This window comes from Chenopodium album, chromosome 20 (assembly GCF_948465745.1).
Source record: "Chenopodium album chromosome 20, dcCheAlbu1.1, whole genome shotgun sequence".
NCBI lineage: Eukaryota > Viridiplantae > Streptophyta > Magnoliopsida > Caryophyllales > Amaranthaceae > Chenopodium > Chenopodium album.
The window spans coordinates 9811947-9839924 of NC_137853.1; the positions used below are offsets into that span (position 1 = coordinate 9811947).

Sequence of the window (27978 nt, forward strand, 5' to 3'; positions counted from 1 at the left end):
ATTTTCCTCAAGGATCACTCATTTAGGGTCTGTTCTAACTGAACTTAACTTAACTTATTGAGCTGAGCTGAATATTTTATTAGAAGATGAAATTAAGATAAGAACTGAATTGAATTGAACTTATTGGAGCTGAGCTGAACTGAAAATAAGCTAAAGAGAACATGTTCTTTAGTCTTTTTATAAAAAGTGGTCATAACACTCATAAATAAGACTGTTGGAGTGTTGGCAGTTAGATTAATTCCATCAATATGATGTGAAGATTAAATTTAAGCATACATTACTAAATATAGTATTCTGAAGATACACAAAAGCAATAACAGCGGAGATTTGATCTATTCTAATATGATACGAGCATATGGCTTGATTAGATCTAATCAACAACGAATTAACGGTGCAACTGACTACAAGGAACCGAACGATTCCATAAAAATGCAATTGCAAAAAACTATCACAATAGACAAAGTAGACATCTTCGCACTTATCCACTAAATCGATTCTACTTGATACATCTAAAATGGTCATATGGGTTGAATAGGTGAACTCGTACACCTGAGCTGTAGACTTGATCATTCCAAATTTTCGTTTTATGCCCCAGTAGTGAAGAGTCCAAGGAGACTAACAGTTATACATATGTAAACAAATCAAAGGGCAGTCAATTGACCTGCGTGTCCCAAAGATTTCCAGGATGACTCCAGACGCATAAGGTGAAGTCTCTCGACAAATGGTTCCAAGAGAGCTGCCTCTTCCTCTGGTGCAAAGGCCATACAAATACTCAGCTCTTGGACTGCTTCTCCATATTGCCTGCCAATTGAAGTCAGTATTATGAATCTTACACAATAAGCAACCAATTTAACACAACAGAATAAAATATAATACTGTACGTCTGTACCTATTATAGTACAACATCAGCCCATGATCTCTCCTTAAAGACCAGTTATGAGGTTGTAAAATTAATAGCCTTTCTGAAGCCGTAATTGCCAACCTGCCGAAAAAGATGATGTAAGTAATGGAGAAAAAAGGAGGGATCGGGAAGAAAAAGAACAATTTTGGAAAAGGTAAACTGCTGAATCAATAAAAAAATAGAACCATATAACAAATAAAAGTTTAAAAATATCACACTAGTCTCATTTTCCAGTAAGAATATACGACACAAATTAGTCTTGCACATTACTGCAACAATCTTCTTGACAATGACCTCACCGCAGCCAAGTAATCTTGACAATGACCTCACTGCAGCCAAGTAATGAATGTGAGATGATCGGTATTGATCATCCAAGGTTATGTGCATGCATATGCAATTTGAGAAAAGGGATATAGATAAAATGATAGCTGGCATGAGACTATCAAGCCATATTAAACCAATTTCAAGCAACTCTTAGTTGCTCAACAGGCGGAGAAAGATTCCAGTATTCAGAGATATAGACTAAACTGGTCAGAAACAATTGCATCAGCAGATCAAGTCAATAGAGGAATGGCACCACCAGCAAAAGTTACATAGTTAAAGTCAAGTTAGGAGTAACTATTCAGAAGGGTTAATGCCTGAATGGTGCCAAAAACCTCTGGAATTATCCAGAAGTCTAATTCTAATTGAGCACAGTAATGCCAAGAATAGAATATCCCGAACACATTAATTGGTATTGCAAGCTGTGCAACATGGAAAGGACCAAGGCATCTAGAGGTCAGCATTTTATGATGCTTATCTATTGTCAACAACAAACTAACAGCCAATAATATTATGAAATCAAGAACTCAAGATGGTATAAAACCTCAAATCTCGAGGACGCAACAACGGTTGATTTGATCCATCTATCTTCTCAAACCTCCTGTCAGCATCATGAACAAGCCTTAAAGCTGATGTTAGCATCAACCCATGACTTGATCTTGAAGCACGTTTCCAATGCAGCCTCTGCACCCAACAATGTTTCCAGATTAAACATCATGGACAAGTGTATGTCAAATAAGAAATGTATCCTTAGAAAAGATTTCAATAAGAATGGAATTTCCGATTGTAACATTACAAATCAGATGTTTTGGAAATTTTGCTTACAATCAAATTTGCCAAAGCAATCCCAATAACATCGCGGTTCGTAACAACATCAAGACTTAGAAGTGAATTGCTGTTTAGGTCTGAGGCCATTGATCTTGGATCTTCCACACACCTCCCATTAACTATGGCAAACAAACTATGCCCTGAAGTTACTTTGAAGAGCTCCTGTTCAGAAAATATATCAAGACAACTTGACCAATTGGCCTAAAGATAAACAAAAAAGGAGTATATATACCTCTGGGTTTTCGGTTTGGGGCCATATCAAAAAGTCCTCTCCAACACGAGATCCCAACATGGTCAAACCCAGTCTCTTACAGACTTCTATGTATATAATGCTCAGCAATATAGCTGTTCATAGAAAAATTCATATCCTAAGCATCACTGAACATCAGCTCAAAATATATGGGATAAAGAGATATATCCTGAGACTCTAGGATGAATGCAGGGAAAAAATGACATCTCAGTATCTCACTTTTAAGGGAAAAAGTATTGCAAAGACTAAAGAGCAGAGGACAGATTTGGATAGGGAAATGGAATGAAAAGATATACCACTGCCATCTCCAGAACTCAGAACCCCATGCAAGTAAGAACACTTTGGCTCCACAGCTATTGATACCCTCTTGAAGCGTCTAGATTCAAACAGGACTACATTTACAGCCTCTATAACTTCAACCAAATGGCAGCCTATATCTCTTGAAACTAACTCGGCCTCAACTTCTCTAGCAATAGCATCCAATTCATTCAGCCACTCTGTTAAACTCTTTCCAGCAAGAAGCATAAGCTCCAAACAATCCCCTTCGTGATCGTTGGCTGCTATTGGAACATCTTTCCTTTCATTTAAAACAGAACGAGCATCCATCTCTCTGTTAAAGGCCATAAAAGCTTCATCTTCAGCAGCAACATACAGAAGAGCCTGTACATTGTTGACAACAGAAAGACACACGTCTAAATTACTTGTGATAGTATACGTGATGGAAAAAACAAAGCATAAAACAGAGAATAACTAAAATTTTGAGCTTGCTAATCCAAAGGCAAAACATGAGAATATAGCTTTCAATTGATAAACTAATATAGGCATTGGTTTATATAGCAACCCCATTCAGCAGAGAAAGGTAGAAATTACTCTACTTGGGAAAATATCTATGGCATCTATACTATCAGCTTCTCACCTCAAAGGATGAGCAGCGAGTAAGCCAAATTGCTCATCAGAATTTACCTTTGCAAGGGAGATATCTTTGTCCTTTGACTGAAAAGATATCTCCTCAGTAAACTTCTCTCTTGCAGCCTTTAGAGCCTGGAAATTACAGTTGCAGTTAGACCATGCACTCAAAAAGCTGATATGAGTAAATCTGACTACTACTAGATAATAGATATGCATGTTCATAAGAAACATGTGGTTTCTTGAAGTTCACATAACCACACAAATCACAAAAGTAAGGTCAGACACAACTGTCTCAAGCACAAGCACAGTCGGAAAGAAACATAATGCTTCACACAATCATCTTCTCTTCAGATTAATTCAATTATCAGCACCATTTTTCCAATAAAGATTATAATTTTTAAAAAAAAAAAAACACGCACACACACACACACACACACACACACACACACACACCTTTTTGGCTGTAATAGTACTCTAGTAAAAATGACAGTAAATGACTATATAATGATGAATTTGTTAAACCAGGGACTCTGGGACTAACAGTAACTCAGTAGTTTCAATACAGGGGGGTCATAGGGGGAAATCATCAAATGGGAGTATGGGAGTAGCACATCAATGCAGAATAGAGACCAGGAAGGTTATGATTCACCATAATTAGATCAGAATTTATAAAGATTGGCAATATGACTGTATTGCAGCATGGAAGTTGAATTCCATAAAGTCATACTACCAAAAGAGAGAATTACATACATCCTTATAAAAATTAGGGCCATAAGAATCGCTTGTCACTTGACCACTGAAAAGTGGAGAAGCTGAAGCAGCTGCTATGGTATTAGGACAAATGGTGCTAGACCTCCTGTTCCTTGGGTGCCGGGCTGTTGCCATCATCAGTGATTTCAAGAATGATATCTTCATCCCATTTACATTCGAAAGATAGCCAGCCTTATCATCAGAGCACCTAATCATAATTTTGAGTACTTAAAACAAGAATCCTAAACAGGCATGTTATCATATAAGCTTAAACCAGCTACCAAGTCAGCATAGCTACAACTAAATTTATGCCACTTGAATAGTTACAAAACCAAGTATGTCCCTCCTATCTAGAACATCTTTAACATTGTAAAACTATATGCTACCACTATCTTATCGACTAATTGAGAAATTTCCTCTTATTTTTCTGATACAAGGAAATTCAAGCAATCACTGAACTTCATGTCATAATAAATGCATTCATTCTCAAATCCTCAGCAGTCAGCAACCACCCTTAACCGAACGTTTAGGACTTTATAGTGTTATCTAGTCCATATTATTACATAAAATACTATATATGATAATTAACACAAGCAATAGAAATAAAGCGGTCCAACAAACAAATTATTACTTCTATTTTAAAACATTGGCTCCAAATACTTCAATAAATTTGACTACTTATTTGTTGAAAATTTCAATTGCATAAAATTTGTTGTAGTCAATTATAATACAAATAGTGATTAGAAATTCATGGTCAATTTTTAATCCAAAAGCCAGATGTAAACCACTTTTTATTATTTAAAAGAGTGAGTAATAAACAAATACTTATCCTTTTCAGCAAGCAAACAATTATACTTGTATATGATTTCCTCAAGTCATTACCAATAATTCTATTCCAAGTGTAATATTCCATCATCCTTTCCATGTATAATTTTTAAAGCATAGACCATTAAAAGTCTGAATCAAATGTATTCTTATAACGCGTTACAACTTATGAGTATTGTTATTCTTCATCTTCAGTTCAGTGCATCACACGGGTTTAAAAGCTAGTACAACTAATACTCGTAAAACTTGGTTAGATGTGACAAATTAAGAAGATCTCTCAGGAGATTGGCCATAACATGGTTTAAAAAGTGAGTGATCCATTTTAATTAATAATTTAAGCACAAATAAGCATCAAAATGAACAAAAACATCACAAAAAAGTGAGTGATCCATTTTTATTAATAATTTAACATAAAATGTGGAATAACTGAGCACATTTAAGCATCAAAATGAACAAAAAATCACAAAAAAGTAAGTGATCCATTTTTATTAATAATTTAACCTAAAATGTGGAATAATTGAGCACAAATAAGCATCAAAAAGAACAAAAAAAATCACAAACACATCATTAGATAGGACAAAAAGTGAGTAATTTATTTAAATCAATAATTAATTATAAAATGTGGAACAATTGAGGACAAATATGCATCAAAAAAACCACAAACACATCATCGAATTCAAATTTCAAAGCAAAGTACAAAAATTAAAAAAAAAATCAACCAAAAGTTGAACATAAAAGTACACTTACAAATTAAAGTAAGAGAGATAATCAGAAAATTACCTAAAATTCCAAAAATCATTGAAACAATTCCTTGATGAAATCGCAGCCATGGAAGATGAGACAGTAGTAGCAGTAAACAACGGCAAAGAAGCACTCATCATCATCATCATTTCTACTGATTTTTGTTAATTTTTGAATTATTAGTACAATTAATCCCCCGATTTACAGGCACAATTAGATAGAAAAAAAAATTAATCACATTAATTTGCAGTCATCAATTATTAGTAACAGAATCACGCGATTTCGGCGAAGATTCTGGAATTGAAGAAGAAGAAGAGTGAGAAATTCTAGGAGAAGAATCGGCAACAGAAAACAAAGAGTGTGAACAATTTACAGAAAAATCAGGTGATGAGAAGCTGAATTCCATTATTCAATCAGCTCAACTCGATAACATTCAAAAATTTAGGAGAGAGAGGTTTTGGATAGAAGCTTTCTCTCTCTAAAAAATGGTGACACTGATTATAGAGAGAGATAGTGAGATGATGATAATGATGATAGTTGTAGACTTGTAGAGCAAGAAGAGAGGAGAGAGAAAATTTATAGGGGATGATGACATTATTAAAATTTTCGTCTTCCTATTTCGTTTTGTTGCTACTCCCTCTATATTTTTTTTAAGTGTTACGGTTTAACCAAATACGTATGTCGAGGTATAAATTAGACCATTAAGGGCCGTTTGGTTGGGGGTAATCAGGAAAGGGAATGGGAATCAATTGGCTCGATTCCCTTTGTTGATGTTTGCTTTACATTTTTAATCATTACCTTTGCCCTCCTCATTACCCCAAATCCTTCCAACTCAATTCCCCACCCCCCTAGACTTTCCCATTCCCTTTCCCTACCACCTTCACACCACCACATCACCACCTTCACACCTACCAACACACCGGAAAACCAGCCCAGACCACCCCCGCCCCTACCTTGACCACCGCCGAGCCTCCCCCGACCACCGCTGCACCCCCCTCCCCCGCAAAAACCACTCCTAGCCCCGCAAAAAACCCATTTAATTTCATAATAAACCCATTTCCTAGAAACCAATTAACACTACTAAAAACACGAAGCAAGAATTCAGCAAATTTATCAATTATCAAGCAATTGTACAAACATAAATTGTAAATGACTCCTCAAGGAATTTCTGGTCAAGTCTATCACCGATTCAAGAATCAATGAAGACAGTATAGCGAGAAGATAGAATGGGAAGAGGAAAGCAAAGATGAACTGACTAGTAGTTGGCACCTCGAGTAACAACACTGACGCCTCTCATTCGTCGGCGACGGTTTCGGGGGAGAGGGAGATCGGGGCTAGGGTTTTCGAAACTACGGCTGGTTTTTTCGGGGGAGGGGAGATCGGGGCTGGCGCAGCGAGGGGAGGGGGAGGTGCGGCGAAGGGCGGCGAGTGGTGGAGGAGGTGCGGCGGTGCTGGAAATGGTGGGAAGTGAAAAATTGATGAAATGTGTGGTGGTTATGGTGGTGGTGGTGTGGTGGGGGAATGATTCCCTTGTTTTAAAAACAAACAACAAAGTAAAAATAGGGTATTTTCATTCCATTCTTCTCCTTTCCCTTTGTTCATTCCATTTCGATTCCCTCGTGCGAACCAAACGGCCTCTTAATTTATTTAATTATATGTTAATAAAATTATAAAAAAAAAAAGTTGATATTATGAAAGTGTATATTATGACGGATCCAACAATATATCATAAATAACATTTGTTTTATTTAAATTAAGTCAAAACCATTATGTGAATAGTAAAAAAAATCAAACTATAACACTTATTAAAACATGGAGGGAGTAAGGGTATGTTCTTATACGATTAGTTTCCGTTCAGCTCTAATAAGTTCAGTTCAGTTCAGCTCCTAATTTCCTTCTCTCATAAAATATTCAGTTCAGTTCAGCTCTGATAAGGTCAGTTTAGTTCAGCTCCTAATTTCCTTCTCTCATAAAATATTCACTTCAGTTCAGCTCTAATAAGTTCAGTTCAACTCAGTTCAGTCAATGAGAACAGGCCCTAATAAAAATAAACGCGACTTTTTCTGTGTGGCTAGCAAGACTGGAGTTACTTATAGAGGTTATTTATAGGGGTTATTTATTCAGGGATTACTCAGCCGGTCGACGGTTACTTTATTAGGGGAACTCAGTCAGTTAGCGCGTTTTCACCTAGGTTATTTATTCCAGGGTTACTCAGTCGGTCAGGGATTACTTATTCTAAATTTACTTAGTTGATTATTAGCGAGTATTCTGTGTAAGAGTAACCTGTGAATAAGTAACCCTTGCCACACGGTGTAGTCAACCACATATAAAAATTTGAGAATATATGTTTTACATGATGATATATGTTTTTTTTTTACATGATAAAATATGTTTTTTTTTTTTTTTTTACATGATAATATATGTTTTTTTTTAATATATTGATAAAAAAATGTAGTGAAAGTTAATATATGAATAATGCAAAAGTCAAAGTGTTGCGATTATTACGAAACGAAAGGAGTACTTCGACATGATAAGAGCAATCTAACTCGGTCTAATTTTACAGTTTAAAATTAGCCGAATTAATACATCAAAATATCAAATCATATATATACCAAGCTAAGCTTGATTTAATAAGAAAGATAGCACCTTATAACCTTAAGGTTGGGGGTTCAATCCCTATTAGACACTAAAATAGATATTGTTATAAGATTGCGTTAATTGATTTAAAAATTTGCTTGCAAGTTGCAACCCACTTACTTTTTCTATCACTACCCTCGTTAATAATTAGCACGAATTTGTTTGTTTTTTTTTTTTTTTTTTTTTTTTTTTTAAATAATTTCAGAAATTAAAGATTGGAGATTAAGACATTTTAAGGATAGAGAGAGTGAAACTTCTACGAAGTAGCAGTACTCTATGTTATGAATTACTAGATGAAGCCCGTGCGATGCACGGTTTGTTTGAATTTTTTTTTTAATTTTTTTTTTTGTATTTATGAGCTAAAATTTGTTATATATTTAGATAATTACTATTATTAAAAGATAATATTTAATGTTTAATTAATTTAAACTTAAAAATCTCATTTGCCAATTTTGCTTACATGACATTTGAATTATTTAATTCTAAAAGAAATTAATAATCTCTTATTTAATTGGCTAATACAAAAATTTGTAATCATGGCGTGCTGAGAAAATTAGATCCTACGTGACTCTCTAAAAACTCGAGGAAAAACTCCCCTTTATATATATATATTAGATTTGAGAGATTGTGCTAAAATAAATACTACGTAAATAACAAAGAAACAAAATAAGTTATTGGAAGATTTCGTTCGAAAAAATGAATAATTGGGAGATTGCATTGGATGAAGCATGACAATGATGAGTGATGACGGCAAAAGAGAGAGTAGGAAAAAACGGGGTGGGCCGTGGGGATAAGTTGGAGATTAGGTCCAGCAACTTGGAAATTGAGTGATGTTAGATGTGACTTATTGGAATATATGCTCACGTTACTTTGTGGAAATTAGGGCCGGTTCATATTTATTGAATTGAACTGAACTGAATTGAGCTGAAATGAATATTTTATGAGAGAGGGGAATTAGGAGCTTAACTGAAATGAATTGATTGGAGCTAAACTAAACTGATTAGAGCTGAACTAAACTGAACTGAAATTAAGTAAATTGTGAACTGGCCCTTAGTCATTAAAATTTGATTTTGATGTTTTAAGGAAGATGTCCATACTAATCACACCCCAACGTTGTAAGGTTTATTTCTTTGGAAAATGAATGAAATTCAGCGCGTTTTATATGCAGCTGACCACACTATGTAACCACACTTTGTTTTTGGCACTATTTATAGACTTTTTTTTTTTTTGACTTGCAAGTTGCAGCATTTAGACTTTTATGCTTAATAACAAAACATTAACAACAACTAAAAATATTAAAAATAGAAATTTTGATACTAGTATATATTGAGATGAAAATTATAGATAAATGAATCAATGATAATGTAATTTTAATAAACCAGAGGAAGTATGGTACAATACTGCAAACAAAGGTCTTATGATGACTCTTAATTATCTTTAACACGCAGACATACAATTAAAATAATTACGAGGTACATAAAAACATTAATAAAGACAAATTTCAACTTGGAAAACATTACATAACCAATCAAACTACTGTAGCTAGTTGTTGATTAATTATATAATTAGCATCAATAATTCATCCCTATAAGGCTAAATGCTTATATAAGGGCTATAACTCTATACATAAGCTTCTAGTGCATGATGGAGTGTATGGAGTACGACAATTATGCAAATATGTTAATGTAATAATGTGGGTTGATGAGTCATCAGTAATTAAAAAATGAAAATAATTAACAAATAATTAGGATTAAGGAAGACAACCACCCGTCCACCCAATCAGCTGGCAGCATGATTCAGGGTACAATGCCAAGTGGTATATCTGGATGATGTTTGCTTAAATGCTTAATCAAGATTCTGAATCAGCATGCAACTCAACTGTACCTTGTACCGTAGCTGTACGTATGTATGTATATTATACTTTTTATTAAAAAAATAGAGAGTGGGGGGAGAGGGAAGGGTAACGGGATTCCCACCCTCAAAGTACGTCTACTGAGGATTGAACTTCAAAGCTTTAGATTTGAAGGTGTTCTTCTTTTTACTAGGCTAAACTTTGCTTGGTATGCACTCGTGCAATATGTGTTATAAATAGAGGTGAGAAAATGGACTGGTCGGGCCATGTGTGGCCTTAGGTCAGGTTTATTGGGCTTGAAGAACTAGATTGGGCCAGACGTTTTTTGGGTTTTCAGACTTTTCACTATACTCATGATGAGTGATATTTGTGTCCCTCAAATTCCCTCCCCTTCCCGTCAAAAAAAAAAAAAAAATCCCTCCCTTACCTAATTTATTATTATTATTATTATTTTTTTGACAAAGTTTACCTAATTTATATTACAACTTATAACCTTATAGTATATTGGATTTTTTTTTTATTATTTTATTTTATTTTTTTAAATTGAAATATATTGTACTCCCTCCGTTTTTAAATACTTGCTCCATTTTCTTTTTTTTTTAGAAAGTTTTTACAATATTTAATTTATTTCTTACATTTAGTGGACTCAACATAATACTCTCTCTCCTCCTATTCTTCTACTACTTTTTACAAATTTTTTATTTTCTCAACTACCCCACTACCTCCATATTTTATTACTTTCACCAATTTCTCCTAAAACTGCTCGCATGGAGAAATGGAGCAAGTATTTAAAAACGGAGGGAGTATATTGGATCTTGTCTTTCAAAAAAAAAATTGGTTATTGCTAAAAGTTTACAATTAAATTAGGTAAATGTTCTATAAATATTTTTTTAGTTTTCTAAATTATTATTTTTGTAATCATTGAACTTTTATTTATTTTTAGGTGTCAAAATTATGTATGAAAGTGAAGAATTACTCAGTTAATTAGAGCTACTCTCCAATTTCAGAGGATGATATGATCGATTCTCATCATCATCTCATATGACTCTCAAAACACTAAAACAATGTAAATAATCCGATAATATTTTAACATACATGATAATCTCTTCAAGATCTCATAGAACATTTAATATTATACTACTTGTTATATATTCTTTAACCTTTGACTTTCTATATATAGAGTGTCATTTTCAAGGTTTTAATATTTTCCAAATACCCTATCGTCTTCTTACTACCAAACATTGTAAGTACCTTGTATAGTATGGAATAACCCTCGTACTATAACAAAAAAAGTAATAAGAAGAACACCATAAGGCGAACATATCAAGACCTCTAACTGGGGATTTCACGCTTGCTAATGATTTTGTAACTTAAATATCTTAAGTTGTATTGTAATTTTTTTTTTTTTGAAAACTAAGTTGTATTATAGCTAAAAAAGTAAAAAAAGAAATGATATTATGAAAGTTTATTTCTTAACAAAAAAAAAAATAAAAAAAAATTCGAGACAAATCTAACAGGATTACACATGACTATTTTCCAACGTATAAATCACAAAATACAATAAAATAGTTTAAATTTCCGAACGTTAATGCTTTTCGGGTATCCATCCATTAATAAAAATGACACTGCATGACCCTCCTCAACATGAGAAAAGCACGCCATAACGTATTACTGTTTGTGCATCTTTTATTTGGATGAAGCACGACAAAAGTCACAGAACATGGCCTCTGACTAACACAACAAAGCATGCTAAAATATGAAAATTTTAGCCTAGGCTTGAATTGGCACCAATGACACGTGGGCTTAGGCCGTGCATATGCCGGACCTTTTGTAGATTTCGCGGGCTAGCCTAGCCAACCCCCGAAATACATGAGCCCCGCACGTTTAACACTAACAGTCATATTTATCTGTTGACATTAATCTTCTGACCTTTTCACTTCTTACGCTGCACACCTCTCTCTATCTCCTCCATTGAAGCGCACTCTGAGTTCTCCATTGAAACACCTTCCAAGCATTCTCTATTTACATCGAAGCAGGTTTTGAGTAAGTTTTTTTTCTTCTTATTTCTTAATCATTGAATTTCAATTTCATAATCTAGGGTTTCATTTCACATTATCGTTAATTTTGTTGTCAGTATAGTCAATTTATGCTAGGTAGATTATTGAACTATAGTTTATATGATTTCTCAAATTATGAAATCTTATAGCGAGCGATTATATTGCTAGAATTTTGATTTGTGCATTTTTGGCAATTTACGTTGATATTCTTAAGCTAGAAGAAAAATTATATGTGATTTTTCGAGCTCAATTTGATAGTTGAGTCAAATTTTGTTGCTATGTGTTGCGTTTTTCGAGCTTAATTGAACCGAGTTGAGCTGAAAAGTTTTGAGGCTATTAGAGCCCGAATAGTGGCAGCTCGGCTCGATGGTTTAACATCCTTTATGAACCTTGAAATGTTAGGCTGGGTACCTCTCTTGCCAATGTCTGACCTCGTCTTTCGGAAAATGAAAGTAATTAGAGTTTCTATTTGTCAGGTTTCTTTGTACCTATGGGAAGGAATTGAGTCTGTGCAATTTGCAACTCATGGGTTTATTACGTTCGATGATATTGGATTTGTAGGATTACATTTGTTGTTGTGGAAAGATATAAGCTGCACAATTGACCCATGGGCTGCACTTGCACTTCTACGGCGTTGCTTTTGGATAATTTGTCACTTTTTGCATTTCAACCCAAAGTAGTCTCTCAACATAGAAATCTCAAGGCTCGGTTGGAAGCACATGAATTCGCTTTTACGAGTAAAGTTAGTTACTTGCAGCGTTCTGTTGCAACTAAAGCATTTGAGTTGAGACATGTTCTTCCGTCATTAGGATCTGATTTTTTGTTAGATAATGGCAATTATGGGAATCATGGCAATAACAATAATAACAACAATGGCAATGGAAAAAACAATGATAAGAATGATAACGATGGTGATAGTAACCATGAGGAAAGTCATGGTGGGATATTGCGTACCTTTGCATTGTTTTGGACCTATCAGTTGACTTCCTTTCTCAGTGGCCACATATGGGACGATAACCTCAAAATGGGAGAGAGGATATTTTCTTCTCGGCAGTTTCTGCTATGCTTGGTGTCAGTTTTAGGTTTCATACGCCTGTTCCATTTAGATCCTGCCGGTGCCTTAGGTAGTATTGACAAGGAAGGAGACATAAAGGAAGAGGAGGTTGTATGGGAGATCAAAGGAAGTCAGAGAAGAAAACTAGTTCCTGATTATTCAAAAGACGAATTTGTAACGGTTCCGTCATCATCTATGATGCCTTCATCAACATCAGGAAAGGGGAATATGGATGATGGAATTCGAAATCTCTCAGCAAGAGTTCCTAGTTTATGGTTGCTGTGCAAAGAGTTAGTATTTCGTTTGATGCTACCAGAAGATTTTCCTGACAGCGTGACCAGCGATTATTTGGACTACTCTTTGTGGAGAGGGGTCCAGGGTATTGCTAGTCAGATCAGTGGGGTACTTGCCACACAGGTTAGCCTGAGTAAAACTTTTTCTTAATTGCTTGCAAAAATATTATGTTGATGGGTTCAAACTTCAGAAAAAGATTTTGTTTGACGTGTTCTCTTTTATGATTAGTTTTTGGTTGCCTATCTTTGTAGTCTTTGCTTCTTGCTGTTGGACTGGGAAAGGGGGCGATTCCTACTGCCGCGGCAATAAATTGGGTGCTTAAGGATGGAATTGGATATCTTAGCAAGATCATGCTGTCAAAATATGGGCGACACTTTGATGTTCATCCAAAAGGATGGAGGTTGTTTGCTGATCTTTTGGAGAATAGTGCTTTTGGATTGGAGATTTTAACACCAGCTTTTCCTCATCTTTTCGTCTTCATTGGTGCTGCTGCTGGAGCTGGACGATCTGCTGCTACCTTGATCCAGGTAAGATAAAACTTTCTGTGCTTTCTAACTTCTGAGTTAGTTTTGGTAAAAAAGAATGCTTTACGACCAACTGACCAAGATAATGCTACTCTGGCGGCTAAAAGAGCAAAAAAGAAAATTCAGACCTCTTAATTAATGCTGATGGTGGCTACATTAGCCCAACTATTCCATGTGCACAAACAATCTCTTACGCATAACACATTCAACATATTTGATGCGTCTGAAAATTGTTTTGAAGTAAATTGTTCTATATACATATAGTTCAATTTGTTTCAGACCATAGCTTTCCAAGTAGATGTTTGTCCATTAATACTAATTGATTGGTGTTACTGATTACAGTATCTTTTGTAGAGTCTGTATCTTGCTTGAATTATTATCTTTGTTATATGTTGTTTAGTGAGAAACTGCTCTTACCCTTCTGCCCTTAAATACATGGGTATCTTAGAGGCTAAGAAGATGCTGGGATCTGGGTATTAATTATTTAAGGAAATGATCAATTTGCATTGATGTTGAATTGTTCATTTTTAGCTAATGTTTTATTTTGTTATTGATACCTCTTAGTCTCTGTCTCTTTCTCGCATCATAGTCTACTTTGAAAAATCTGTTTTTACATTTTCTTCTTTGGTGCTTCTATTATACTCATCAATTTCTCACATGTTGACAAGTGTTTGCATGTATTTCTTGTTGAGTTAAATAAAGACTTATCTCTTAGAATTAGCTGTTACTCCTTCAAGTTCTTTTGGTAAAGTATAGAAATGGGCAGTTAGTCTATACTCTATTCAGTTTTCATCTTGATGACAATTATAATCATTAAAAAAAATAAAAGAAATCTGTGACGGCCGGGATTGCAGACTTTGGACTGACCATTTCATCAGTCATCACTTCCATCTCATTACAGGTTTATATGGAATTACAATACTTTAATTGTTCAATTGATTTATAGTGATACTCACCACATCCTTTTAAAAGCTCAATCTGTTCTTTATGTGCTAATATTTGATATAATGGTTTTGTAGGCTGCCACAAGAAGCTGTTTCTATGCAGGCTTTGCTGCAAAGAGGAATTTTGCAGAGGTAGATATGGGTTTTACATGTAATTAATCGTCAAAGTTGAGGAGTCTCTTCTTTCCTTTAGCTACTAAGATGATACGACATTGTGTGATTTTTCTAAATGGATTGTGTCAGGTAATTGCAAAGGGTGAAGCACAAGGAATGGTGAGCAAATCAATTGGCATCATGCTTGGGATAGCTTTAGCTAATTGCATAGGCTCCTCTACACCACTTTCTCTTGCTAGTTTTGGTATAATAACGTGCGTTCACATGTACTGCAATCTGAAGTCTTATCAATCCATTCAGCTGAGGACTTTGAATCCATATCGAGCAAGTACTTCTTTTCCCTAGAAGTAATCAATTTTTCAAGTTAGAATCACAAAAATTTTCTGCAAAGAATATACTTTGAAAATGACATGTCAATAATTTTGTCTTAAGGCCACACTTTTTTACTGATTCTTATTAGTTACTAATATTTGGAGGTCTCAGCTAATAACTAGGGCCACATCTCTTTTAAGCTTTAATCTAACTTGGAAATAACCTCATATTAAGTATTAATCATGGTAATAGTCTAATTATTTGCTGAAACATGTTGTTGCAGGCTTAGTGTTCAGTGAATATTTGTTGAGTGGTCAGGTGCCTTCTGTTAATGACGTCAATGCTGAGGAACCTCTTTTTCCAGCATTACCAGATCTGAATTTGAGGCCGGCTGATAAAGTGAGTTTTATTTTAATTCTCATTTCTGATTTTCTGCATGAAACATGGCTTGTACGGGACACTATATGGGGTTTCCTTCCCATCCTTTTCCTTTTCCCCTAATTATAATTAGTTTGCTGCGCATTGTTGGTTATCTATATAGAATGAACAATATTCTAGAGTCAAACCCATATTCGACTAATCTTAGGATATCCAAATGTACATAGCCATACCCTTTTCCATTTGAGGACTGTTAGAAGTTGTTTCCGAGAGATGTGTAACTTTGCAAGCATTGTGTATTTGACAAAGGGAAAGTATCAAAAGAAATTATTCATTTAGTTTTTGAAAATTTGTTAGAAATCACCTTTTTATTTGTCATATCCAGTCTCAGTATGGAAACACGCCTAACTCTCCATGACATTACAAGACAAAACATGTACTGAAGATATTAGGCGTGTTTCCACACTAAGGCTAGGATGATCGTAGATTTTTCTTTCTTTGTGTGTCTGTGGGTGGTGGTGGTGGGGGGGGGGGGGGGGGGGGGGAATATCTTGTATTCCCTTGGATTGCTGACTAGTGACTGGTTAATTGAAGTTTTGATGGTAATGTAAGATCTTTCTGTAATACAAAATCTTATATGTTCTGCAAAAACATTGTAATGTATGTTATGAATTTATGCCTAATTATTCAACCGTATCTTTATGTTTTCAGCCAATTTCTTCAAATCTGTCAATTGAAGCCAAGAACGCCGCTTCAGAAATTGAGAAGCGGCTCAAGCTAGGATCCACACTAAGTGATGTAATTCAGAGAAGAGAGGATGTAGTTGCACTTCTTGATCTCTATAGAAATGAAGGCTACATCTTAGCCGAGCACAAGGGAAAGTTTTGTGTAAGTAACTCTTGCATGTTTGTATGAAACTGAGTTCTTCACCCCCCCCCCCCCCCCCCCCCCCCCAAAAAAAAAAAAAAAAAACCCTCCTTCTCTCTTATGTGTCTCTGCCTCTTGTGTATTCAAGTAGCCTTTGTCGAATGTGCCTCTTTTTTTGTTAGACTTAGATTCTTGACTGTGGAATGAAGGGTTCAGAAGTTGCAGCCTTCAGCTTGACAGCTTCTTGTAGATAGAACCTCTCTGTCTGATCTATTCTGATTTGGATGTTGTATATTGCATTTACATATAATTATACTGCTGACGCACTGCCTTTAGTTTAGGGTATGTTCAGTTCACTTGATGTGAAATTATCAAATGAGATGTCGTTAAATTTGAATTAATGAGTAATTTCAAATTGGAGTATAAAGTAATTAGGGTATGTTCAGTTCACTTGATGTGAAATTATCAAGTGAGATGTCGTTAAATTTGCATAAATGTGTAATTTCAAAATTTTAAATTTTCATAATTATTTTGATTACGGTATTTAAAATAATTAGCAATAACCACGTGCAGATAGAAATATATGGTCTAACTTGAACATCTCTGAAATACCTCATAAGCAATTATTTGCTTAGATAAATTGAACGGTGAACATAGCCTTAGTTGCTGAATGAAGATTAGGGTGGTCTAAGGAGAGGGGGTGAGCTGATGAAATTTTATATGATTTGATTGCTTTCTCATAATTCATAAGTGTAGTTTAATCAAGACTTGAAGATAGGTGTCTTTAAGCTGAAAAGAATACAACAGAAATTTGGGAACCAGAGTAATTATTGTACTTTATTTGTTCCTCACTAAGATAGTAAATTATTTTGAGCCATGGTCTAAATTTTTTGTTGTCAACCCGAAGTCAATATAAGTACTACTAGAATGGTTTAACCTCCTCATTACTCAATTCTCGGTATTCCCATGTTTTATTAATAATTCCTGAAAAAATATAGAATACTTAATTTGATAAAGCTGTATGCTTAGTGTTATGTCCTTTTATCATAGTCTCAATTTGTTTTATTGCTTCTTATTAATTTGGACTTGATTGGTACAGGTTATACTCAAAGAAAGTGCTTCACCGCAAGACATGCTAAGATCTGTGTATCAGGTCAACTTCCTTTATTGGCTTGAGACCAATGCCGGGATACCGTCGAAAAATGCTTCTGATGACTGTAGACCTGGTGGAAAGTTACAGATATCTCTTGATTATGTGCAGAGGGAATTTGACCATGCAAAGCATGATAGTGAATTAGCAGGTTGGGTCACTGATGGTCTTATTGCTAGGCCTTTGCTTCATAGGATTTGTCTCAACAATAATGTCTCTACTGCACCTAGTAGCTGATGCCAGCATAAGTTATTGACAGCTCTAACTGTGCACTGAAACAAAAGAAAAATGGTGGCCTAGATGTTAGATACAATAGTCATTTTGCATTTTGAGCTAACAGAGAAAAAGAAAACATTTGGCTACTAAACATCTTAGGTCAGTCATATGTTTTGGTGTGCTTCTCCGAGTTCAAAAGCTTTTGCTGACAACGCCGAGTGTTAAAGAAGCTTGGCATCCAGGTAGTAGCTAAGCCTTATAATACTGAAAAATTTGTAGGCAGTGGTTTTTGAAAGTTAGTATTGCGTAATGTAAGTTATTAACCTCATTCATCTGCAAATTTTCCGTTCTTTGCTGATATATCCTTTAGTTCTTCACATTGATCATCTACATTTGTTCTACTTTTTTGTTTTGTTTTGTTTTGTTTTGTTTTTTTTTTTGATAGGTCTGGTGAGTCATTACCTATGTTACTTCGACACCCTGATGTATCATGTACGTTGGGTGTCGGATCCTCTAACACTTCGACACGATATGACACCCAAATATATAATGACCTTGTACAGATTCTATAAAATCTGGAGTGTCGAAGGATCCGACGTGTCGGACTTATGCAACATAGGTCATTACTGTCATAGTTGTGCAAAAGCTGTTACTCTCTCGTCTCTAGTAATTGCACCATAGACCCACTTTTGGTGGGAGTTTTTGGGTCAAATGGTGCAAAAAATAAGGGACATGGTGTATTAATTTACCATACCAATAGTCCTCTGATGTATATGAACTGAACCTTGTTGTGAATCAGGATACTGATGCATATAGAATCAGGTTTGCATAGCATAGATAAAACCTCTCAGAAAAGGCCTTTGTTTTTGTCGTTACAAAGAGAATCATATAACAGGCTACAACTCTACAAGTCTACAACAAATGATCTTGAAAGTAATAAGCAAATTGAAATTTTTTATTTCAATAGGAAGCTTGCTCCAAAGTCCACTTGAAAAAAGCCAAAACTAGAGAAGACTTGGCCAATATAGCTAGCATATATACAACCACCAGTGTGCTCTCTCTTTGAAATACACATTTTCTGTAGCGCTATCTGCAGAATTCATGTGCCCTGGATCTTGATATAGACAATATCAACCACAGTTCCTGGTGATAGTTCCTTTTGGAAACATTATGCTTGCTGTACATTTGTATAGCTCTTCACCTGTATCATGAGCAATTAGTTGCACTGGTAGAAGCAAGTAATCTGGCATAATAAAAGTTCACATCAAAGACAGACAATTTTCAGCTTGCATATCACAAAAGCATAATGGACTATAACATCCCCTTGATATCATTTCTGAATAAAACAATTAAATTTTTTAATCAGATTTTAAGTCTACAAAATGATGTTTCAACTAAAAACTAAGGGATACTCAGTCATCTTCCCTTGACTTTTCAAACTCTGTAAATGTGCAACATGTGCCCGACACATTTTGTGAAGGCAGCACACTTAAAAGGTTGTAGGAGTAAGACATTCATTTCTGAGGCAAGAACATCTACAGGTTCATTTGAGAAATGTATAGCGTTTTACACAGTTAAGAGGTAAGTCTTTGTGATTATTACTCCCTAGGCCATTCCAATGGCACGATTCAAGCTGGATTATAGCTAAACAAAGAAGATAGGTTTTTTAGTTAAAAAAAAAGATACGGAAAAAAAGTAATTTACAGTTAGTTCTAAAAATATAAATTTTTATTTGCTCAGTCTTTTGAAATATGGTCACCTTTCCTTCTTGAATTGTCCCTCACTCCCACCACAACATCCACTTAATAGACGAAGTTTAAACATGACCAGGCTTCCCAATTTATCCTGGCCTTCTTTAATAAGTGACTGATTTGACAAAACTAGATAAAAAATTGCGGCACTTTTGGCATGGCACATAATAACTGAAAGGGAAAACACTAATTGAAATAACAAGCTGGACATTTTCACTAGGATGAAGAGAGTATATATTTGCAACACATATTTTGGAAGAAAATAATGGCCAAAGCTCATAATAAAGGAGAATTCCTGAACTTTAAAACGAAGGGAGTTATAAACAATATGAAGTACTAGACATGAAACTAAGATGAATTGACAAGAAACATTCAGGCAAGATTATGATTGTATCTGCTTTAATAGAGTTCAATGATACTGTTAATGCAGTCTGAGATCAATATCCTGAGGTAAAGGACTATGCTGCATAGATACTGTTTTGTCTAAGCAGCAAAAAACATCAGCTGCTGTTGAACAACAATTACACATCACTTCATTTTTATGTTGATAGCAATGCATAGATGGAATTGATGAAAATGTAAACAAAAAGATATACCATAATCGCAATGGCCACAAAAATTGGAAATAAGATGGCTAAAGGATAAGCTCCATGTTGTGCATATTACCTAATCCAAAACCTTGTATAAAGAAGATGATGATCCGGCAAAAATGAGTCCTTGCTGGTGCATCTTGCTGAGTGAAGAATCTTTGTGAATTAGAGGTTCAGAAGGTACACCCGCAGCAGCTTGCTTTTCTTTGTAGGATGCCCAGGTGACCATGTATAAACCAGCAATAATTAAAGAGCCTCCCAGCACACTGCAGAGAAGACCCGCCATTTAAGGTACACTTAATGCTTAAATTTTATTCAGGACAATCGTTACTAATAAATTATAAAGTGAATGCAAATGTAGAAATAAATTTTAACATAGAAAGCTAAATATAGCAGTAACCATGAAAGTCATTTTTTTTTTCTGCCAAACCATACCTTCCCAGGTATAGGGTGCTTCCTAGAAAGATTAGTGACAAAAAGGTAGATGCTGCAGGTTGAAGTGGATTGTAAAGAGCGACCAATGCAGGCCCCAATATTTTATTGGACCATGTGATAAGTCCATAGTTAAGGGCAGATGCAATGATTCCCTGAAAAGATAAAAGTGACATTCAATTTTATTGCAGATAAGATAAATACTTGTATAAAACAATGAAACAGTTTACTAACAATCTGCAGATGCCAAAACAAAAATATACACCATCGAAAAGCAGTCACACACTGACACACACCTCTTCCCTGATTCCAAATATTAATCGAATTTAGTAGCAAGCATCATGTATCTGAATGTATCAAAGCAGCCTAATTTCTTCCTTCTTTTGATTGGTTAGAAGCAAACCTATCAAGAGCCCTCCCGACAACTAGATCAGGTTAGGTCAGATTCGTGTTCGGGTAGCTCTGACCAGGTTAACTACCCCTAACCCGAACAATATGCAGGTTCAATTTCTAAAACCCAACCTAATCTTTCTTTTTTTTGTTCCCAAGTTGGGTTCGGGTTGACCTATTTAACTTGATTTTTTAAATTTTAAGTATTATTAATGGATCTACCTGAACCCATTTGACCTACCATTTTCGTATTAAGCTAAACCCATGGAGTAGTGGGGCCGATGAAGGAGGTAAAAAAAGCAAGGACTAAAAAGCCTCCATTGAATACATGAAGATAGAAAGAAAGGCTGTAAAAAGGGTAGCCACTAGCCGGTGATAAACCTAAGATTAGCCAAAAGGTCACTTGTTTGGTTTCCCCTTAGTTCGGGTTATAAAATTGGGTTTGCGTTGAACCAACTCGATTCTAAATCATTTATTATTTTCAGGTCTTCACCTAACCCATATGATTTCAGGTTGGGTTTGGGTTGATCCATTTAATAAATCAAATAAAAAACTCAACCCAAACCCGCTATATTTAGGTCGATTTGGGGTTGGAATATTGGGTAGGGTCAGCTTTTGCCAGCCCTACCCCCTAAGCATTGAGGAGGATGAAGGTTCCAAATATTGTAAGCAGGCTAGAAGATGAACACAATTCAAAAATGCCTTAACACTTTGGCTAGAGAATAATCCACATCCTCACAAATTCAAACTCTTTCCATATTCCTATTCCCTATATAAAAAAACTCATGTCTCCTAGGCAAGGGTATTTTAAAGAGAAATTGTAGTAGAGGTATTGTTTATTAAAGCAGAGTTAAATAAGAAGGTAATGGATATAGTTAATTGTTTTAAAGGAGAGTGAGATGAATTAATGGAGGGGTTTTATTAGTTTGTGAGTAAAAAAGAAGCAGATAATAGACCCACCCAAATGAGAGAAATAGAGCTCTTCTTTAAGGACAAGGTTTTTGGGAGAAAGAGCTTTAATTTAGGGACAAAGGGAGTCAATGGGAATTTTGATGAGATGTGTGTGAATCACCACGGTTATAGCAACTGCTATATACAAAGTTAGGATAGTGATGAAGAGTTATGAATTTGGAGTTTAATTTGGATTTGATGGCAACAGAAATTGACACCCGAGTCAATGGGAAATTTATATTTACATGTAATATAGTAATATGTTACTAATGTACCTCTAATATAATAGTAATGTATCTAAAAAGTAACTTGAGATTACAATTATAATTCATGTAGTCACCTTCAAATTAAGTACCAGAGGGGAATGTGATATTGACGCTTTGTAGCTAACTAAGGTTGACATCATAGAAAGGGTAAAAGAAAACTTACAGCATAGAAAACGGCGAACAGTTCATCATGGTTCATACTCCAGCTTGTCGGGTCATTGGCCATAAAAAACGAAGAAGTAACGATAAGAAGAGCACCAAAAAAATATGAATATGCTGTCACTGAGAGGCTTGCTGGATATTTCTTCAGAACTGGAGCCTACAAAATATGTTACAAAGATAAGTTTTTAATCCATAAGACAAGCTACAATCCTGAATTTTTTTTCCACTAAAATTTACAATCATATGCAAAACCCAGCAAGCACTAGATAAACATGTCACTTCATGACCTTGAGGTCACAAGTTCAACCTTCAATATCCCAAACACACACACACAATCTCACCTCCCTTATGCTTTGGAAGAAGCTTTGCACCATGCACTCAAAAACATTATGCAGAAAATGACAGTGCATTATAAGCATTTTGTTATTCTAATAGTAAAAGTTTAATACATCCTTCATCATCTTTTACTTACACTAGTTAGACTTTCACGCTGACCAAAGCATAAATTTGACTGTAAATATCTGTAAGACTGTAATTTGTTTATAGTAATAAAAATAAATACTTTTAATGTATATATTGGGATGAATCTACAAGGATCCACGTGACTAATTTTCCACAAGATTAAACCACGTGATTAAATTATATTAAATCGTACTACCTTGTTTGTAAATTGTAACACTGCTTTTTCATGGTCTTCAATGCGCACTTTTGACCATTTATATTTTTAATTATGAATTGTAAAAGTAGAAAATAGTTAAAAACTTTAAAAAAATAAATTGCATCGACTTGAATCTAACAATACCCCACCAAAACATTTTCGTATACTTCAACCATTTTTTTAATACTTGCAACATTTCAATAATGTATACTATTCACATACACAACTACAATTACTATTCGTGATTTATACTTAAGAATTACATTCATATGGAATCTTGTTACATTTGTCTCAATGTGTACTTTAGTAATATTTGATCCTTATAATTTTTAGAAATACATAACATAAAAAAAAAATAAAAAAAAAAACAGTTGAAGTTTTGCGTTGGCAAATATGAGAAATAATAATGTTGCAACTATATAAAAACATAGGTAGTACTTACTAATTAGAAAAAAAATTATAGTCAAAGTATACAGGTTTTGACATATAATAAGAAGCATTACAACTTCTAAAAACCAGAAGGATTATAGAATATTAAATAATACCTCTGTTTTCCCAAGTCTTACTCACTTTCCATTTTCATCCATTTTTCTAACTTCTAAGTGATACTTAGATACTTACTGTTATTTAATTCCTTTTATGACAACTTTTTATTCATTTTTTGTCATCCACAACCTTACTTTGTGGGGCCCAATCGTATTTAATACAAGTAATTTTTTTACGCTCTATCTCTCTCCTTTTTAATACAAAAAAACCCACATGTATGGTTCCCACTTTTACCTTACTTCAGCATAATGGAGGCAGTATGTTGTACAGAGTATATTTCAGATATCTTAGCAAATTTGTAAGGTATTAATAATGAAAATTCCAAAAACAGCATAAGATTATCAGAATTGCCACATGCATTCTTCTAAGAGACTAAAAAGAAAAATTAAGGCGGCCCTACTCAAATTTAGCGTAAGCAGGCACCCTGGAGTTAGCTATGCAGCATAACACAACTGTGCTATGCCTAGCCAACCCGCCGCCAAGAAGGTCCATGCACCTCAAGCCCATTAATTACTTTCATAAGAGAAAAGTCAAATCAAATGGTCTAACTTCTCAACTAGAAAAGTTCCTACTCCCAACCTAGTACTTTGAAGTTATGAATGTATCATTAATCCCAACAACTACTTTGAAGTTATGTATGTATCATTAATCCCAACCTACTACTTCCTAGATACTCAATATATTAGCAGTATCATAATTTACTTCAAAGAATTAAAAATGGTACCTGAATTGCAAGATAAGTGGCCATGCACACACAGTTCCCAATTAGACATAGTACACCAAGGTGAAATGTGTCAAACCCAAATTCCATGGTCCTAGCAACAAGCCATCCAACTGGTTCTGGCTGTCCTTTGGCACTGATTTCACCATGCAGTTCCATCTCTTCTTTTTGTTCAAGTATAGATGGCCCTTTATACACAACCATCAAAACAGCACCAGAAACACACAAAAACGTGCCTGCAACCTTCATTTTCCCTTCAGTTCTATATAAATTCACAGTTTCTGTGCTGCATGAAAAAGATCAATATAAGAAAATTAAAAAATAACAGCAAAGAATAGATAAAAGATACAAAATCAACCAAATTTGATCAAACTGACCCCATTATTGTGGCCAAGAGGAAAGTAAATACTGGAATTGAAGGTTGTATAGCTGCAGCATATGTTGGATTTGTGTACTTCAGACCAATAAGAAACAGAAGCTGGTTTCCAAAAATCCTAGTCAAGTAATTAACATATCACCTCAGCTAATAATCAGGAGATTGCTCAACAACAAAACCAGCAATATCTTCTCACATACCCGGTAAGCCCAAGGAAGAAAAATGCAACGAGAAGATTTTTAGTGATTGGAGGTCGAACTCGCCTGAAGAAATCAAATACAAAAGATCAGATTCTTTTAAGGACCAAAGACATCAGGTTTCTGGGGACTAGTTAGCCCTTTTGTTTCATTTTCATTTGCTGTAAAGAAGAAAATCACGCCCTCTTTTTTCATATGCATCCTGACTGCTACTAGATTAATTTAAGTATCAATGTCATACAGGTATCCTCAGTTAGAAAGAAAGATATTTTTGAATTAGTTACATCTAAAACGACCCAAATTGAGAAAGAGAAATACAGATGTTCATTTATGGAGATTAAAAGCCTATGTATAACAATGTGTTCTATAAGATTTTAAAAAATGCAAAGCAACAAATTTTCAAGGGATAAAAAAGACTAATTGATTATTTCCCACGTGGGGCTAATTAAGTGATTTAGGGTATAGGGTAACAAGGTTTAAGGCTATCGCCAAATGGGGTTTCAGTGTAATGTTAATTTTACATGTATGGGTTAAGACTAAGGACTTAAGAAGTCACAATGCCCACTTAAGTCACTTCCAAAGAAATAAATAAAGTTAAGAAGTCTATTGTAATGATAATATAGGTTGAAGGTCCTCAAAGAAAAATAACAGAATAAAAAAAGCTTCAAGTCAGCAAACTTCTTTTCACATGAAAACAGATGTGCCCCCAATTACCTTTTACATTTCCCTCTTGAGTTTTCATTTTCCTTTTGAACTTTTTACAGTTTAAATCTTCTCCAAGATCAAATACAATTTTCTATCATTTTTCCAAAATCTAAAAAAGAAATAAGTGGTTCAAGGCTTCTATAATTATAAGATAAACAGCAAAATCCAATTTTCTAATTGATGATCTGTATGTACAATTAAAGAAGAACCAAAGCATAAGTGGCTAAAGTTACTAAATTCTCCTGCTTCATTGGGAGTGATTCAAGTCCTTTCTAGAATTTTAGAAATCAGTTCTGGGTCCAATTCCTAAAATTTTGACCAGATACGTAGTTTGCTCACCCCTACACCTAGTCCAGTCTAGGTAAAATAGACAAAATCATTGTTTACAATGTTCCTCATACAAATTCTTGTTCAATTAAGGAAAAACTATAAAGTTACCTTCTTTATCTAGTTTACAATCAAAAAAAGAAAAAGTGACATCAATTGGGTATTACACATGTATCACCTCAACAATCAGTTGGGAACCAATTTACAAATGTACTACCTCAAGTCCTCAACAATCAGTTGGGTACCAAATTGGTCTCAGTTCGGTACCAAATTGGTCTGTAGAATTCATAAGCACACCCTAATAGCAACTTCTGCAATTCACTCAAATATGCTTCTCTTAAAGCCTTTTTCTCCATTCAATCTTGGCCGGCCAATGCCATCTTATTAAGCATGCAGTCATTTAATACATATACACATGTAAACATGTTAGTGCACATAGTTGAATATGAGCAGGGAACTGAAACAAAATGACGTAACTGGTTTGTAATAAAGATTTGCAGTTACCTAGTTCCAATCTATACTTGTTCCAAATGGCCCCAGTGAAAATATTAATACACAGGCACTATAATGCTGTAATTCTCTTCTCAATGCTTCAGTAATCTGACATCAAAATGTTCTTGTGCTTGTAAAGTCGTAAGTGGCTAGAGTCACTAAATTACCCTGTTTCATTGGGAGCGATTCAAGTCCTTTCTAGTACTTTCCACATTGAACAAAAATTCAATTTTCCTCAATCAACCAAATGAATTACATATTCCCTTCTTCCATTTTAGCCAATAATAACAATTCCCTTTACTAATCCACAATTTAAAAAATCTCCAAAAATTCCCAAATCTTATTACCTTAAACAGTTTAAACATTCAGATTCCCTGTGTCCTCTAATAAAGCCTCAATAATTGTTGTGTATACTAATTCAACTATAGCTTAAACTAATATATCAAAATTTCCACTAATTCAGACTCAACACAAGCAATATTTCTATCAATTTCTCAAACCAATAACCAAAACCCCAAATCCTATAGCTTAAACTATACCAAAAAATAATTCATACTCGCTCCGTCCTCAAATAATCATCCCTCTACACTATTCCAGTCACTCCAAATCTCAATCTCTCTCAAATTAATCCAACAAATCAAAACATTCCAAAGCAGCAACAATAATTCAAACACAATACAAAAACAATCAACCAAAATTCCAAATCAAAAACCAAAATGTAACAATTCAAAACTATAAATTAGAAATCGAAAGATTGAGAGAAAAATTGACTAACTTTTCACGAACATAAGCAAGAGGAGCAAGAATTGAGAGAGCAATAAGGTCTCGAAAAACGCAGAAAACGATCTGATTAACACCTTCATTAAGAACAAGTTTAGTAATAACATGGTATCCGCCATTACAGAGCTGAACCAAAACCATGGCACCATGAGCTTTCCATATCTCGCCGCCATTAACGATCATGGAGCTGATACCAACACCACCTACATTCGCCATTAATGATGCTTCAGAAGCTCCTCTTTCTCTGTGTCTCATGCAATTGAATTTGGGAATTTAGGGTTTTTGTGTGAGTTTTGGTGGGTGTGAAGATTGAATGTCGTGATCAAGAACAGTTGAATTAGCTTTCAAGGGAAGAATTGAGTGTTTTACTGGTAATCTTCAATACAGTCTGTTCAAACATCATCTAGTGACTAAAAATAAAAAATAAAAAATCCAAGGAATGAAAGGTACCCTCACGACTTTTATTTTTCGTGTGAGGGACGGACTGATGTATACGAGATTTAATTGATTTTGATAAGCGTATACGAAGTCCCGGATTAGGGATAGTGATCGAAATTTGATTGTTTTAGATAAGAGTATAGAGTAGTTAATGGGTAATAAAATTAAACAAAGTAATAACATCTAAAACTCAATTCACTTCACCTTAAAAAATACATTTGGTAACAATAATTTTTTTTCAGTTAAAAAAAAGTTCAGGGCAATAGAAATAA

At 34.6% G+C, this 27978-nt stretch overlaps 3 protein-coding genes across 3 annotated transcripts; 1 reads left to right on the forward strand and 2 right to left on the reverse strand.

The window, feature by feature from the left end:
• Window positions 1-254: 254 nt before the first annotated feature.
• On the reverse strand, window positions 255-6313 carry LOC145598115 (uncharacterized). The gene is made up of 9 exons (XM_081654428.1): window positions 5565-6313; window positions 3960-4167; window positions 3264-3341; window positions 2597-2960; window positions 2283-2395; window positions 2048-2212; window positions 1767-1906; window positions 890-982; window positions 255-801 (listed from the first exon to the last, which is right to left on the reverse strand). Exons 1-9 carry the CDS (start codon window positions 5672-5674, stop codon window positions 642-644), a joined length of 1431 nt encoding a protein of 476 aa, XP_081510554.1. The 5' UTR covers window positions 5675-6313; the 3' UTR covers window positions 255-641.
• Window positions 6314-11910: 5597 nt separating this feature from the next.
• On the forward strand, window positions 11911-18301 carry LOC145598272 (protein root UVB sensitive 1, chloroplastic-like). The gene is made up of 8 exons (XM_081654602.1): window positions 11911-12057; window positions 12548-13542; window positions 13671-13946; window positions 14963-15019; window positions 15131-15329; window positions 15597-15712; window positions 16403-16579; window positions 17658-18301. The coding sequence occupies exons 2-8, from the start codon at window positions 12679-12681 to the stop codon at window positions 17943-17945; spliced, it is 1977 nt and encodes a 658-aa protein (XP_081510728.1). The 5' UTR covers window positions 11911-12057; window positions 12548-12678; the 3' UTR covers window positions 17946-18301.
• Window positions 18302-18737: 436 nt separating this feature from the next.
• On the reverse strand, window positions 18738-27667 carry LOC145597566 (WAT1-related protein At3g45870-like). The gene is made up of 8 exons (XM_081653761.1): window positions 27264-27667; window positions 24968-25030; window positions 24769-24885; window positions 24395-24677; window positions 22468-22623; window positions 20701-20852; window positions 20342-20531; window positions 18738-19125 (listed from the first exon to the last, which is right to left on the reverse strand). Exons 1-7 carry the CDS (start codon window positions 27521-27523, stop codon window positions 20342-20344), a joined length of 1221 nt encoding a protein of 406 aa, XP_081509887.1. The 5' UTR covers window positions 27524-27667; the 3' UTR covers window positions 18738-19125.
• Window positions 27668-27978: the final 311 nt, after the last annotated feature.

What these genes read in the sequence shown, in the direction of transcription:
- LOC145598115 (XM_081654428.1), bottom strand. Translation starts at nt 5,674, where the DNA reads ATGATGATGATGATGAGTGCTTCTTTGCCGTTGTTTACTGCTACTACT. An exon ending in GCCCTAATTTTTATAAGGAT is followed by an intron (nt 3,342 to 3,959) that starts GTATGTAATTCT and finishes TGTAATTTCCAG; the next exon opens with GCTCTAAAGGCTGCAAGAGA. An exon ending in GAGTTCTGGAGATGGCAGTG is followed by an intron (nt 2,396 to 2,596) that starts GTATATCTTTTC and finishes TTCTATGAACAG; the next exon opens with CTATATTGCTGAGCATTATA.
- LOC145598272 (XM_081654602.1), top strand. Translation starts at nt 12,679, where the DNA reads ATGGGCTGCACTTGCACTTCTACGGCGTTGCTTTTGGATAATTTGTCA. An exon ending in ATTTGAGGCCGGCTGATAAA is followed by an intron (nt 15,713 to 16,402) that starts GTGAGTTTTATT and finishes TTATGTTTTCAG; the next exon opens with CCAATTTCTTCAAATCTGTC. An exon ending in AGCACAAGGGAAAGTTTTGT is followed by an intron (nt 16,580 to 17,657) that starts GTAAGTAACTCT and finishes TGATTGGTACAG; the next exon opens with GTTATACTCAAAGAAAGTGC.
- LOC145597566 (XM_081653761.1), bottom strand. Translation starts at nt 27,523, where the DNA reads ATGAGACACAGAGAAAGAGGAGCTTCTGAAGCATCATTAATGGCGAAT. An exon ending in CTCTTGGCCACAATAATGGG is followed by an intron (nt 24,678 to 24,768) that starts GTCAGTTTGATC and finishes TTTTTCATGCAG; the next exon opens with CACAGAAACTGTGAATTTAT. An exon ending in CCACTTATCTTGCAATTCAG is followed by an intron (nt 22,624 to 24,394) that starts GTACCATTTTTA and finishes CATATTTTGTAG; the next exon opens with GCTCCAGTTCTGAAGAAATA.